Genomic DNA, 16,776 nt, shown 5'->3' with positions numbered 1-16,776 from the left:
AGTTTTATTTGTCTTGTATTCAATGTTATGTTTCTATGTCCATGTGTTTTCATATGAAAGTCTGCCAAAACAAACATCATATGAGGCACATGAGAACTTAGAGAATATCATAGAATTTTACGAATTAACGTGTCGAAATAAATATCGGGTAACACCATATACACAGAATTGTGTTGCTGGCAACATTTTTTCCTCCATTTCGTCTTCTCCACAAAATCATAGTAATTGTCGGAACGTCATTTTAACAAGATATAGCGAGTCAGCGTAAGCCGCTAGTTACACAAACGGGGCACTTTTAGAGAATATCTTCAAAATTCTTTGTTGATTATCATCATCATCATCATCTCAGCCATAGGACGTCCACTGCTGAACATAGGCCTCCCCCTTAGATCTCCAAAGATACCTATTGGAGGCGACCTGCAACCAGCGTCTTCCGGCGACCTTTACAAGCTCGTCGGTCCACCTCGTTGGTGGACGTCCTACACTGCGCTTGCTAGTCCGTGGTCTCCACTCCAGCACTTTTCGACCCCATCGGCGATGTACTCTGCGAGCAATGTGACCTGCCCATTGCAACTGCAGCTTACTAATCCGGTGGGTGGTGGGGTGTTGATTATACTAAACTTTTATTCCTCTTTGCAGAAGACCAACCATACCCAACATCCTCGGAATGGTTCGACGGCAGCAACTGTTCGTGGGTGGACGCGGTGTCGTGGGGCTGCAACGTGACCCTCAACGGCACCAGCAGCAATGCCACCAGCACTGACGTCACGTCGTTCGTCCTCATGGCTGTGACCTCCGTGGTGCTAGCTCTTATCATTCTTGCTACTATTGTAGGTGAGTCACAATAGATTATACTAAATAACCTTCGTTAAGTCAAAAGATGGTACTACGTGTAAATAATCTTCGAAAGTTGTTGTTCAAAAAATGTTGGATGGATTGAGCAATTGATGGTTGGATACAAATAAATAGTTGGATTGTGTGTTTTATTGAATTATTTAGTTATGAATGGGAAAAATTAGGTATCTGATGTGAATGAATGGATGTTTGTTATTCTTGCTGGCTTTAAAAAACTAAGACGAACTTCGATTTCAGTTGCAGTCGTTTATCTAATACGAATTTTGCCAAAGTTCATAACTTGGATGAACAAGTACACATTCTTATCAAGCATTTGCAGAATCCAACTCAACGCAGATATACCTACAAGCAAAAGCTAGGATGAAACTTTACGAAATTAATAACCTTAAGGGCTTCGGCTATAATGCTTGTGATGTTTCATATACATAAATGTCCGCAATTTTACTTTCATCAACACACATTCACAAATACATATAAAAACTCATACAGAACAGAAAATACAAAATAAATACCTTTTATATTCACAAATTTTCGTATTTAACACCTCTCAACCATAAAAGATCGAATCTTTTGGCACATCCACTACAATCACTCAATAACCAACCTTATGACTATGAAAATACAGTCTATTTTCGAGCACAAAGGGAAGAAAAAACGTGTAAATTTCTATTGTAATAAAGTCTTTTGTACACGGTTTTTTTCTAATCAAAATGATATGAAAGCCGGTTTGGTTGTGTGTACTGGCTGACAGCCAAATTGGAGGTACTGACAATGTATGGGTGTTGTGCTAAGATTTTGTAACATTACAGGGTACTAAGCTATGCTATGTAGAAACTATAGTCATGGAATTTACCTGCCTAATTCTTGAGTCTAAGTTTTTAGCATACCTACTATTTAATAAGTGCCTTGTATACTTCCTTATGTACTACACATGTATACTCCCTTATGTACTACCCATGTATACATCCTTATGTACTACTCTTGTATATTCCCTTATGTACTACCCTTGTATACTCCCTTATGTACTACCCTGTATACTCCCTTATGTACTACCCTTGTATACTCCCATATGTATCGAAAGAGACTGACTGGCCCAAGTAGATTGTTTTGTATATTTCTCTTAAATTAAATCTTTATTTCATGCTGAAATAAAACATCTACAACAATTATTTTAATACTAGCTTACCTAAATGACCAAAGAATATACCTCTAACTTTATCATGTAATATTTTTTGTTATAAAAGTCCCATTTTCCTGAAGCCTGTTGTCACAGGATGGTCAAGTGGACATCAGATAGCCGTTTCATCTAAAAAAGTTTCGCTTTGAAGGTCCGATCATTATAAGCCTCGCTGAACAAACTTCACCCTTTTATATAGATATTATATAAAAAGGAACTTGTTATATCGAAGGAAAATATGGTATATTCAGTATCGAAGAAAATGTATAATTTTTGGATAGAAAAACTCTGAGGTGACATTCTACCGATATGCGGCACTAAAATTTTTAATTTAACATAAGAAAGTTTTTAAAAAAAGTTGCTAAATTCAGGTCTGAAAATATTTGAAGGGACTTACTTTATGTATATCTTTTCATTATTTAACTTACTCTAGAAATGTTTTAATACGAAACCTTATTTATTTTTCCATTACTAATCCTATTTAAAGAGCCGTAAAGAATAAGTATTATTGTACTTGAAAAAGCTACAAAATCGGACTTATTTGCATATTAGGCTTATTGCTACGATTGTTTTTATTTTCATTTGCTTTTTAACTCAACAGTAGGCTATCATTCTTAAAAATTAAGGTGTCGTTTGAAAGCTAGCGACTGCAACTGCGCTCCGAAACAGTTTTTTGTAAATACGTATAAACCAGTAGTGCAGTCGCGGATTACCGGTTAGCAGTTGCAGGCAGCAGTTAGTATTCAAAACTTACCTTTAAGCTTCATCGTCATCATCAGCCTTTTTATCGTCCCACTGTTGGGCTGCGGCTGCGGCCTCCTCTCACACGGAGAAGGATTGAGCGTTAATCACCACGCTTGCTCAATCAACACTATGCCTAAAGATATATCATAAACTAGCCTAGATCTACTAACATTCCTTTTCACGTAAACTTTACTAAGTGAGGACTTTTATCTCTCAACGCACACGAAAAGGTCAGAATTTATGTTTTGATAACGTACTATATGTAGCAAATGTCAGCGTTTTCAGTTAATAGTCATTTTTATTACCCGCGTAAGGTAAAGTCGTTTCTGGTTACCGATATTCATGAGAATGGGCCACTTATTTTCGTTCGGGTATTTTTAGCCTTCTGCGACTAATAATAATAAGTTCGATGTTTTCTGACGTCACAATCCTGTAATATAAAGTGTGGGACTAATATTATAAATGCGAAAGTAACTCTGTCTGTCTGTCTTGTTTTACATGAAAGGTATATAGATATTCTAGAGACACGAAAGGTAGGACAGCCTACATTTTGCTAAGTGGAGGGATATAGTTTCCTAAGGACGCGGTTGGAACATCTAGTGTTCTATAGCTCAACTATACTAAACAGATTTGTATGACATACAAAACTTTGAGAAAAATGTTAAATTACTTTAACCCTTTTTTACTGGAAAAAACACCCATTATTATCGCTAAAGCATAGCTTTCACTACACTTCTAACTTCACACGTGTTGGCCATGAGATCTCAGTTGATTTGCACAAACTAGAATATAAAACTTTATTAGTTGAACAAAACAAATTCATATAAGCTATAAAAGATTTTAATAAATAATACCTTTATTTCTAGGAAACATTAAAGTATTTCGCAGAACATAGAATTATTTTGCTATCAATTTGTAGACAGTCTTTAGTCTTCATAATCTATTTTCGATTTCACATTAATAAAACATTCTTAAAGAAAATCCTATTCCAAAAATAACAAACACAGATACTTAATAAGAACAGGAATTCCAAGGAACGGCAATTTTTCCTCATAATTACAAGAAAAAAAATTAACGTTGCCGGATGAAAAATTATTAATGGCGTAATGAATTCCTTTCTGCCATCGCCTTTATGAAACAATTAGAATATAATTAAAATAATAAAGTATCGGTTCACTGCGCTTAACATTCCTTTTGAAAAATACATCTCACTGAAAATTCTCTTAAAGATATTTTTAATTACATCGTTTGCTCGAGTTATTTCGGAAATTATTCGAGTAAGATATTCGCTCTTACCTTATTTTAAATGATAAATAATAATTGTTTTACTTGCGAGATAATGAAGATTTTAATTAAGTGTCAGCCTTTGTGAACGGGGCTATATTTCGGGGCTGTTAAGACATCTTTAATCATATTGTGAGGATGATAAAAGGGCTCGAAAATGAGTGTGTAAGCGACAATCACATGTATGATATGCTAGCTTTTGTGTTCGGCTTTCGTTCAATAGGGGCTTGAGCATTTAATTAAAATAAGAATCTGCGTGCTGTGGTCTCATTATTTGTAATAGTCATTGTATTCATTTTTACGTTACCTAAAAATGTTTTCTACCAAACTCTATTTCAAAATCATTTCATAAAATCAAAAGACTGCTCTCAAAATGGCCGCACTTCGCCACTTCCTATGTATTTTGCTGAAAAAAAGAAATGGTGCAACAAACCCAAGTTACCTCTTTGACACTTAGTTTTTCGCAAAGCTCTATCCAACAATCCCTATTCATACGTATCACCAACACAACTAAACAGCAACAGACAGACAAGCAAACCTAATCAGCTTCCAATACTTGAACCAAACCTCTCGATAGATCGAGACTCTTCATTGCATCAAATCGTGCGCCGGCCGAACCTAACGCAAACGTATGCAGTTGAGTGCAAAATCTGTAGTGGTTCAAGTCACCACCGTATCGGTAGATAGTCAGGTGATGTGTGGTCACAGTGGCAGTGTGATTTGAACTTAATATTTTGGGTGTAAGGTACATTTTTGTGTGATTGATATTTGAGTGATTTGTGGTGGCACTTCCAACTATGGCCTAGCAAGCTCGTTAAGACACGTTATTTTTTTATTTTGTAATTTTTGATATATAGCAACATTATGGTCAATTTTACAATAATTGAAAAATTTTGCCAAATGAAAAATAAAGTTTTGAGTTACCGTGGCTTTCTCCCAAAACCTTTTTTTATTGTTTTGTAATCAACAATACACTAAACGCGACAAACAAACCAAACCGACAAAAAAATGGGAATTCATTTATCATAAACTTTAAACGTAATACAATTTATTTTACGAAAAACAAACATTATTTTTTTCCAAACAAAAAACCAACAGTTTTTCATAAACAAATAATGCATATCAATTGCACTTATTTACCATATCCCGCTCATAATAATAACAATCCAATTCGATAATACTCGGTTCGTTGAGTTTGCAAAAATAAAAATCATTTTTATTACAAACCTGTAATGTTCCGAGCGAACATTAATTCGCCCCATAAGACCAATTTCGCAAAAAGGTTTCGGTGGATCACACACTACCATGTGATATGGTATTGTTCTTAATCGGACTACGTACGGCGCAAATTGTATTTTTTATAAAATGTGCGTGGGGTTTTTGTTGCATTTTCACAGAACGGATGAACCGGTTGAGATGTGCATGGTGATAGATATAGGTATATACAGGTATTCTGAAAAATTTATGTTTATATCCGAGAGCGATGCGTTGTTCTTTAAGGGGGTAATCAAAGTTGCAGGTTAGGTTAGTTTACTTGTAAGTATCCCTCTTAAAGAACTACGCATTGGTATAACTTACTAGAGACCCACTCCAGATATATAAGCATATCTCTAGGTGTAAGCCATCATCACTTTTTGATTATATCAATCATCATCCTCCGAGCCTTTTCCCAATCATGGTGGGGTCGGCTTCCAGTCTAACCGGATTCAGCTGAGTACCAGTGCTTTACAAGAAGCGACTGCCTATCTGACCTCCTCAACCCAGTTACCCGGGCAACCCGATACCCCTTGGTTAGACTGGTGTCAGACTTACTGGCTTCTGACTACCCGTAACGACTGCCAAGGATGTTCAATGACAGCCGGGACCTACAGTTTAACGTGCCATCCGAAACACAGTCAATGGTGTCTAAGATATACTTAGAAAGTACATACAAACTTAGAAAAGTTGCATTGGTACTTGCCTGACCTGGGATCGAACCCGCGCCCTCATACTCGAGAGGTTGGTCCTTTACCCACTAGGCCACCACGACCATCATCATCATCTGCCTAGCCTTTTCCCAACTATGTTGGGGTCGGCTTCCAGTCTAACCGGATGCAGCTGAGTACCAGTGTTTTACAAGGAGCGACTGCCTATCTGACCTCCTCAACCCAGTTACCTGGGCAACCCGATACCACTTGGTAAGACTGGTTGTCAGACTTTCTGGCTTCTGACTACCCGTAACGACTACCAAAGATGTTCAAATGGCAGCCGGGACCTACAGTTTATCGTGCCATCCGAAACACGGCATCCATTATGACAAGATGGTCACCCATCCACGGACCGACCGCGCCAAGCGTTGCTTAACCTTATGATCGATCGATCCGCGCGGCTTTGACTTAGCCACGAGCTCTTCCACTAGTTAACGACGTCCATTAGTCAACGACTAGGCCACCACGACCATTTTTGATTATATCACTATCGCTAACAAAATCGACTTTGTTTTAAATCAACTATAATACAAAATCTATAATTTAATCGATCGGTTGAAACAGGCATGATAATCGACGCTCATGTCTGCATGTATTTCTCTACTGAAAAAAGTATCATACGTGGTAGTGTGTGACATACCTCTTTTAATTTAATTATAACATAAAACCCCGATACACAATATTCTGCAAACGACCCTCCCAATTACTGATATCCCGCGCATCAGACCGTACCGGCAGTGTGTGATCCGCCTTAATCTGACCACTGTCCAGTTAAAAATCGATTACTGTATAGCGTGAGTTAAAAGCCCCATGAATAATAAGTGTTGTTATTAATTATTGTTTATTAATTAATTGCCGTTAATGGTTATAAGGTTGATGAACTGTGATCGTAGCAGGTAATCTGAGGTAAATAAGAGGGTATAGTTGAAAATATTTAAAAGGTTAAAGTACCAATTTCACTAAAATTTTATACCTAAGTACAAGTTATTATATTCTAAGTATAAGAATAAGTTAATAGCAAAGCCACTTCTAAAGTATGATGGGATAATTATAGCACCACTAATCGTTCCTCTCAGTTCTACTCTGGTTTCATGGGAGCTACTTCCAGTAGTCGAATTCAAAGTAGCCTATAGCCTTCCTCCATAAATAGTCTACCTAATACTCAATCAATTTCTCAAGTCAATCCAGTAGTTCTGAAATAAGTGCGTTCAAACCAATAAACTCTTCTGCTTTATAATATTCTTCTCAGCGACTCGATGACAGTCGATCTTAATTAGTATAGATAAAAACGAATAAAATCGCTTAACGCTCGTACTCACACCCCTCCTTTTGCGCACTGTTCGGGAAATCTCTCGAAGTTAAGAGCTCAACGGTAAACCAAAGGACTGTTGGAACTATTGCAAATCTGTGTTTATCCGAACACCTCAAAAACATTTACTGGTTCAGAATCAGAGAGTTTATTATCACTACTAAACAGCACGAAATGCGGCAATATGAGGTTGATTTAATTAGGCCCTTTATCTATATTAATATTAGTTGTCTTTGTACTGTTAAGCCTTCGAATCTACTGAACGGGTTAAAGAAACTCGTAATTTATATTCGTAATTAGAAAGCTACATTCATACATACCTACGTCCCGGGTGACACAGGCTACATTTTATCCAGATACGAGAAAGAGGACCCTGGAACGTGGTTGAAATGACGAGAACAGCTATACATTTTATAACTGAATTTGGTATTACAAACTACTTAAAAACGATACCCTAACCACTCCACGGGAGTGCGATAAAAACGCTTTCCCAAAGAAAAACATTTGCACAACTTAACAAAACACTTTATCCGTAATAGAAAACCGTCAAAAATGTCACCCTTAACATTGCCACCTCAAAAAATATGATCCTGATTAAAACTTTGGGCAGACACCCGTACACTACAAACTTTTAGTCGGCCGAGAGTTTGTTTTTGGCTCATAAATCAGTAAGAATATTAGTAAGCACATAACGGTCAGGTATTCCCACGGTATGAGACAAACTAAAAACTTTAATTACATTTACTGAAAAACTATTCTGTTATCAAAACTAAAACTAAAAGGCATCAAAAAGTTCGTCCCCATCTCTGTCGGCTGGGAGCGTGCCCAAGAGGCTGGCAGCATTACCTCGTTGGATCGCCATAATGATGCTTTGTCCCAGGTAATAGCCAGCCGAGCCAGCCTAAAACCTTTAATTTAATTTACGTTGTTCTTAAAATAACAGTCTGTCTTCGAGCCAACTGTCGGCCGACTATTTAGTCTTCAGTGTGCTAGTACTGTAAAACTTTTAGACGGACACCGACGAATAGATTTTTTTTTTATTAAAACAACTTGACTTGAACTGCGCTTCGGGCCATTGTCACAAATGATTTATTACTCTCAGGGAAATTTGTATTATTCAACGCTTCTGTTTGATATTTTACTAGCCCCAAATAAGTTTTAGATTACGGCGAAACTTTAAATATATTTTGTACAAAGTTTTGGGCCACTGTGTTGAGTCAAGCTGGGAGTTGTTTAGTGGTGGGAAATTAGAAAGCCAATTAATTCTGTAATTTGGGTCTTGAAAATACGGTTCTCATCCTTGACTTTTCCGAACTATATGGAGGTCGGCTTCCACTCTAGCCAGATGTAGCCGAGAACCAGTGGTTTTACATGGATTGTCTGCCTCTCTGATCTCTTCTACCCAGTTACCTAGGCCACCCGATACCCCTTCATAAAACATTCTGGCTTCTGACTATCCCTAACGACTCGGTCTAAAGTGCAAGATTACAAGAAAAACAAGCTACTTTGAGAAGCTTTCCACATCGAGTCTTAATCTCTACACAAGAAAGTACTTTTACGTTCCAGTCGATTACCGGCAGGTCATTATGGTTTTTTGCCGTATTAAAATGAAGCTGAACTTAAAAACAATTAGTTACATGGGATAATCATCCCTGATAATGTTAATAAAACATTTTTATGTTTACAAGATCGTCCCTTATAAAATTAAACTGTTACATCGTTTAAAATTAATTAAATTAATATTAATTTAGAACAATTAATCACATAGCTTATACTAATACCAGCTTCTGCCAGCGGTTTCACCCTCATCCCGTGGGAACCTCGGCACGAGCCCGGATAGAAAGTAGCCTATAGCCGTCCTCGATAAATGGGCTATCAAACACTGAAAGAATTTTTCAAATCGAACCAGTAGTTTCGGAGATTAGCGCAATCAAACAAACAAACAAACTCTTCAGCTTTATAATATTAGTATAGATTATAAAGCTGAAGTGTTTGTTTCTTTGAACGCGGTAATATCAATAGTTTCTGATCTTTGAAAAAAATATTATTTCAGAGTTTTGTAGCCCATTTATCGAAGGATCCCATGGGATAGGTTCTTTTTCTGTGTGTGCTCAAAACCAATTTCAGAAGCTAGATGTGAATAAAGATAACCATACCTAATTGTTGTACAATAAGACTAACAATGCTGTCTTCTTCCCCAGGTAATGTGTTCGTGATAGCAGCTATAATAATTGAGCGCAATCTGCAGAACGTGGCCAACTATCTGGTGGCTTCGCTGGCGGTCGCTGATCTCATGGTCGCCTGTCTTGTTATGCCGCTCGGAGCCGTTTATGAGGTGAGATTATAATGTTATATATATAGTACTTATTAGTAAATTTCTTATTCTATATACAATACCTACAAATTATACTACATTATACAAACAGTATCGGCAGGGTAAAACATATGTAGATAAAAGAAGTTAGAGAGGTTTCTAGTATCTAAAGAAATTCAGAAATGCAATTGACTCCGGTATGGTGTCATTGAATGGTTCAGGTTAAGAAGATAGGATTGGTTGCGAAGTTGTTAGAGCAGAAAAGAAGCTTAGTCATCTAGTAGTTTTGTGTTGAAGAAGATGCCCTTCATTATGAAATATATCGTTCTAAGAGTTATTCAATTAAGAACTTTATAAGCCACTCTTAATTATTTCGAAGATTAAAAGTTCATCTAATGCTTAAAATAGCTCAACAAAACCAAATAATAACTCAAACTCCAAAATCCCCATTAAGAATGTACCAAACACGTCACAAACAGTTGGCAAACAAACATTGGGCCAACTAGTTGGTGTATAACTTGGCAAGTTGGCATGTTTCGTATAGAACTTACATGTATGAGAGGGTTAGCCTCAAGCTACGGTTGTTTAAACCTCACACCGGTTGATTAAACCGGTTGAATTGGTGTAAAACATTAAGTTTATGGTGGTGACAGTTTGTTGTGTAATTTGGGATATTGGTCTCTCAAGACATAATTTGTCGTAATTTGATCTCCTGCCTAGTAGGTCCCGGCTGTCATTGAACATCCTTGGCAGTCCTTACGGGTAGTCAGAAGCCAGTAAGTCTGACACCAGTCTAACCAAGGGGTATTGGGTTGCCCGGGTAACTGGGTTGAGGAGGTCAGATAGGCAGTTGCTCCTTGTAAAGCACTGGTACTCAGCTGCATCCGGTTAGACTGGAAGCCGACCTCAACAAAGTTGGGAAAAAGGCTCGGAGGATGATGATGGATCTTCTGCCTAGTCTTGAAACTGGCTATCTGGTCTAAATACCTGCCTACCGGCCTGATACGCCTGATATTGTAAGACCTTATGTCAAATTTTCTGACTTCTGACTTTTTATTTTTCTACTTTACTACATGTAAATACTATCATAGATTTTCAAATGACAGCCTTGACTCAGCAATTTAACGTGCCTTCCCAAATTCAAAGAAACTCGTCTTGACATGATGGTCACCAAGGAACGAGCTCCTCTTATGTCCTCAAACAAACCAACCTATTATTATTATGATCCTCTCCTAAAATCTCAAAAAACAATACAAAGCAGAGGTTTAAATATTGAAAGAGTAATCCTGTGTGCGAGTGAATTGCAAAACTAATCAGTCGAGATGAATATTTTAACGTGAAGTTTACACGGGTTTACTATTTTCAGACCAGAACAAACGAAGGTAGTGAAAGCTTGAATAAATTATCATTTTGTTTTATCCTTTAGTGTATGGTGACAGGGATAGGTTTTGGTTGTTAGATTTGTAGCTCATTTATAGAATTTTAACTTTTTTATACAAAAGAAAAGTCCGTAAGTGAATAAATAGTGGTAGTTAAAGGAGTTTATAGAAAGAGTAGGTACATAAGGGAGTATACAGAGAGTACACAGGGGTAATTCAAATGGGAGTATAGAAAGGAGTACATAAGTGTTGTGTTTTTTTCATACCTATAGTTTTTTTACCACATAAAAACTGGTGTTCCTAGAGATGTTACACCAAAATCGGCTCAAATATTTTTAATGGACTACACACTGATACCAGTGCAGAACCATTGTTTTACTATTCTATCTTAGTCATCTCTTCTATGGTTCCCTGTATTAATAATGACATCATCATCCTCAGGTCAGTCAAGGCTGGATCTTGGGCCCCGAGCTGTGCGATATGTGGACCTCCAGTGACGTGCTCTGCAGTTCTGCGTCAATCCTTCATCTTGTTGCTATCGCTACTGACAGGTGAGTGACAAAAAATATACCTAGCAGAACTTTATAGAGAGAAAAAATCATGAAGAAAATAAAATATAGATTTGCTTGATTGAGTAGATTTTATAAAGAAGATTATTTAAAGACACTTTATTCGAAAATAAAAGTCAGAACAAAGACCCATTTACGATAAAATAAAAATCGTTATCACGAAAAGATTTTAGTAAGATCCTTCCTAACATGAACTTTCTTTCCAGATACTGGGCTGTGACAGACGTAGACTACATACACATACGCAACGAGAAGCGTATATTCACGATGATCGTGCTGGTGTGGGGGGCGGCGCTGGTCGTCTCCCTGGCGCCGCAGCTCGGCTGGAAGGACCCCGACTACCTCGCCCGCATCACGCAGCAGCAAAAGTGCCTCGTTAGCCAAGACCTCGCCTACCAAATCTTCGCGACCATGTCGACCTTCTACGTACCCCTCGCAGTCATCCTCATCTTATACTGGAAGATCTTCCAAACTGCAAGGAGACGTATCAGGAGAAGGCGAGAACCACCTCCTCCGCGGCCCACGTCGGCTGACGGCGCCACCCCATCAGGACGGCCGGTCCAATCCGCGAGAGACCGACGGTTCGTCAAGAAACGGTTCCTGAACCTTAAGAAGTGCAACCAGCGGACTCGCGCCGAGACGCTGGCCGCAGCGTTGTTGTTGACTGAAGGACAGAGCACCTCCACTGTTGATACGTTGGACGAGGAGCCGAGGACCACAGCGTTCACGATCAACGAGAAGGTGGCGCCTTCAGTATCCCCAGAAAAGTCTTCCTCGACAGTTACTAACGGCTCGAAGCCCGAGCGAGCCATCGTCCCCGCTCCCACACACAGAGAGAAGAAAGAGTCTCTCGAGGCAAAGAGAGAGAGAAAAGCGGCGAAGACGCTCGCGATTATCACAGGAGCATTCGTGTTCTGCTGGCTTCCATTCTTCATAATGGCGTTGGTGATGCCTATCTGCCAAACGTGTGTTATCAGTGATTACTTAGCGAGTTTTTTCTTGTGGCTAGGATACTTCAACTCGACCCTGAACCCTGTAATATACACCATCTTCAGCCCCGACTTCCGTCAGGCGTTCGCGCGCATCCTCTTCGGCACGCACCGGCGAGGCCGGAATAAAAAGTTCTAACGAAAATGTCACTACTATGTATATAATTGAGGCCTCGAAGGCCAAGGACTATATTACTCAACCTATATGTATGATATTTCGCTTTCTGTATGTTATACATACTAAGTAGATAGTGTAAATACGTTTATTCGGTGATATATTGTAAATAATATAAAGGTATATGATAGATGATGTTGACAATTGTTTTTTTTACGCGTTATAGTGTATTGCAGCCGCGACGGGGTCGCTCGCGAGTCCTGGGCGGCCCCCCCGCCCGCTCTTATGTTGTTTCAAGTGACATTACGAAATAAATATTTAAATTATATCAGAATTCAAGACTTTTATTCCGTTCCTTTTAATAAAAGAAACCCTCCGTTTATTTGAGATCGTAAGAAAGATATTGGGCGCAATTAGAAAATCCTTAAATCTATTTTTCGTTGGCTTTGTTCTTGATCTCTTTGTGGTAATATTATGGGAGAGATATCTTCTGTATATTTAAGGTAATCCTAAAAACTACTTAGCTGTATTCGGAAACTCATTTCTTTTTGCGGGAGATTCCGTTTATTGCGCATCTTATTGGGTGTTTTATTTAAATCCTTTCAAATGGATACTTTGGGGGATCCCGTTTATAAAAATAATATATTCAAAGACTTTTATGGCTGAAATTGGCCCTTAGCGGAATGGCTAAGTAAGGAGAAAACGTATAAACGTTGAATGTTGTGGTCGTTGATAGGCACAGCTTAAACGTTATTGTATTTCTGAACGACCAAAAAGAAACTGAATAGCAGTACAGGTATATTTAATCCACGAGTAATACAAAAGAGATAGGTAATCCTTACCGAGAATTATTCCAAATGTGAACGTAAAATCTTTGTCTATGAATTCCATGTAAATAGAACACATTATTATTGAAAAAAAATATACTAATAAGCCAGCATAAAAGTAGCCACCGCAGATGGAGTAGGCAAAAACGAACATGATGCTGATAATGATAATGACCCCTTGTTATTTAGTACCCGATGCAGAACGGCAAACTACACATTTTTATACCTCTACGAACATTTTTTGTACAATTGTATTTTAAACAGATTCATCGATCTGCAATATAAATATATAAGAACTTACATAAGACGAACCAAATCTCAGGCCTTCACAAACCAAATAAACTAAATCCGGTACATGTAACTCGAGTAGCTGATCAATCGTCTCGCATAGCTGTACCCGCTTCAATCAATCAATCCTCTTGCAATATGTTAATGCATTCAAATCACTTGAAAATGCTCACAACTTTGAACCAGTTAGGTAGTTCATTTTATACTGGAAGACCTATCGTCGAATGCATGAAGGGCATGCATGAATGCATACAATAACTGCGTAGGTACTAATTCTAAAGAAGTATTTAAGTAATTATAAGTAAGTAGTTATTCTCTTGTAATAACATCGGTAGACTAATTTTGCAAGATGATCTGATTTTTCAAAACTCGTATAAGATATGTGTAGAATATCCCACCCAAAACAAAAATGTGAAAGACTGCCAAGTTCGATAATATGGGTATACTTCGCCTATAAAAGAAGTGAGATCTGAATAAGTACCAAGTTCCATACACATACCTCAGTTACAAATAGTTACTATTTAATGATGTTACTTGAAAAGTTTTCACACACCTTGTTATAAACCTACTAAACGCAATGAATCAAGTATTTAATTTTCTATTAAAACTTGCCAAGTAATCGAATTTGGCCCGAAATGGTTCGTGTAATATAACCCACGGCCGGTGTGTCGCTTTTTTTGCTCGAACTTGGCGGACACACTGCCGTGTGTCTAGATAAACAATATTACTTTGAAAGATATGTTTTATATGGGTGAAAGTTTTCTGTCTTTTTGAAAAAAACTGGCTATGGGACTAAGCAATGCTGAGACTAAACGATCAGACTTGCTTTAAGTAGGTCAAAATCGAAGTGCAAATGAGTCTTATGGCCTTTTACGGATATCCACCAACAATCTCATAGTAATTTAGTACATTATCTTACCCTTGAATAACCCAATACACCTATATCACTTCAGAACAGTCCTTCTAAATCAATACCACCAAAATAATCACTAAGTACTAATGTAAAAACCATTTTCATACATATCAAATATCACCACCAAGTTATACGACTTTCTACATAGGTATGCAAGTTCCTTCCTTATAGATAGGCAATAATGGCTTCTGAAATTGACCTCGGTATCTCTCACAGCGAAGTGTGAATGAAAAACAAAACTATCCGGCATGACGACGGGTCGCATACGTCCTAAACTCACATTTTTTCCTCAATGTGTGACAGTCTTGAAAAATGGTTGATGGAGTGTGTAGAGAGGGGAGAAAGTGGGGGCGAAAGCGATTTTGATTTGGGAACCCATATTTGACATTAAATGTTTTACTTTCGAATAGGTTCTTGAGAAATGTCAGACATTAGCTGTAGATTTTAACACAGTTTAATGGAATTTGTAAAAAAATCATAAAGCGAACTAGTAAGCATCAACATAATGATAAGAATACTGAATGGTTTACTCAATATGTTTGCTTTGCAGCACCTACAAGCTGGCTCCACAGACTCATTTTTATGGTAAGTTAACGTAGGTACATGTAAGTATTGCATGCAACAGCAATAAAGGAAAATAAAGAAAGAAACAAAAATGATAATAAAAAAAATCCACGAAAGCCCAAAATTTTCCACTACCAAACCAAAATCGCTACCGCTTATACAATACACCAACACCCGAATGCCCCATCTGTTGTCACTGGGGAAGGAAATAAATTGTCGGGAGGTACTTGCCCTGCCCTATCCAACTGATTTCACCACCACTTGATAAGGAATTGCCATTTAACCTAAAAGGTAACCAATACCTACCGTTTTTTTGTCATATTTATTTCAATAGCCAAAGAAAAATTCCCAAATAAAACTTCTTATCTGATCAAGCAAGGTGAGAAAAAGATTGATCGAGGTACTAAAAGGTACTTACGTTATAATATTCATAGGATATTGTTTGTAATGTATTAAAGGTTTCAGTTTATATAAGACCTTTAAAGGTAAACAGTTTTAAAGGTCACAGGACCATCGTTTGTAAAACCTTTTCTCAGTGAATTGAATTAAGTAAACTATCACGTCTGCGTAAAAGGAATGAATCTGGATTAATCGTTAGAATTTTAATATCCTTCGAAAGAAATAATATACTTGTATAGGGAATCTTTAGCTGCTAAACTAGCGGTACCCCGCGGCTTTTACCGCGTACCGAGGAACTACTTTTTACATCACCATCATCTCCCGAGCCATTTCCCAACTATGTTGGGGTCGGCTTCCAGTCTAACCGGATGCAGCTGAGTACCAGTGCTTTACAAGGAGCGACTGCCTATCTGATTTCCTCAACCCAGTTACCCGGCAAACCCAATACCTCTTGGTTAGACTGGTGTCTAACTACTTTTTGCATACGGATAAATCAAGTAACCAGTCATCTGTCAATCAGTTGGTTAGGTTTGGTGTTCAAACGCGGCAGAAAGAATGAATAACCTCCCCACTCAGAGACATTTAATGGTTACTTAAGCCATTCCTTAGTGACGGATTTGTATGACATTCCGTCACTAAAGAGTGACTTAAGTAATCATTAAATGTCTTTGAGTGGGGAGGTAACAGAGCTACTTTCACATATTTGATATAATTACTTAAGGATTCCTATAAACAAACCTAGTTTATCTAAAATCCAGTGGAATACAAGCTATTACAGAAGTAGCTAGTTAATCCCTCACAAGAACTAGCTGGGAGAGGTAAGCTACTACATATATACATACAGCGTGACACAGTTACGCTAAGTATGTCTTACATCTGAATCCAAGACCATTGTGTACTACTTAGTATATTATTTACGAATACCAAAGGCCATCTTAACAATTTGCTACTGATAAATCTCAGACACGCTGTGTAACAGAGAAACAACTTGGAGCAAAATGGTTAGTAGAATTGGTAAATGTGCTATTTTTGTAGTAGCCGGTTAATTGTTGCTGGTTAGTATGGTTTTAAAGAATCACTAGG

The 16,776-nt window shown here is 37.8% G+C and overlaps 1 protein-coding gene across 1 annotated transcript in view; it reads left to right on the top strand.

Annotated features, from left to right (window-relative positions):
* The window catches only part of LOC110374913 (5-hydroxytryptamine receptor), a 104,383-nt gene extending 91,353 nt beyond the window's left edge, over nt 1-13,030 (top strand). The window contains exons 3-6 of the mRNA XM_064035733.1: nt 640-834; nt 9,538-9,671; nt 11,471-11,580; nt 11,805-13,030. Coding sequence (XP_063891803.1) covers nt 640-834; nt 9,538-9,671; nt 11,471-11,580; nt 11,805-12,726 — 1,361 coding nt within the window. The 3' untranslated portion in view covers nt 12,727-13,030. The remainder of the gene's footprint in view (nt 1-639; nt 835-9,537; nt 9,672-11,470; nt 11,581-11,804) is intronic.
* Nucleotides 13,031-16,776: the final 3,746 nt, after the last annotated feature.

This window comes from Helicoverpa armigera, chromosome 8 (genome assembly GCF_030705265.1).
Source record: "Helicoverpa armigera isolate CAAS_96S chromosome 8, ASM3070526v1, whole genome shotgun sequence".
NCBI lineage: Eukaryota > Metazoa > Arthropoda > Insecta > Lepidoptera > Noctuidae > Helicoverpa > Helicoverpa armigera.
Note: the sequence above shows the minus strand (reverse complement) of the source record. Positions and strands in the feature narration are given on the sequence as shown.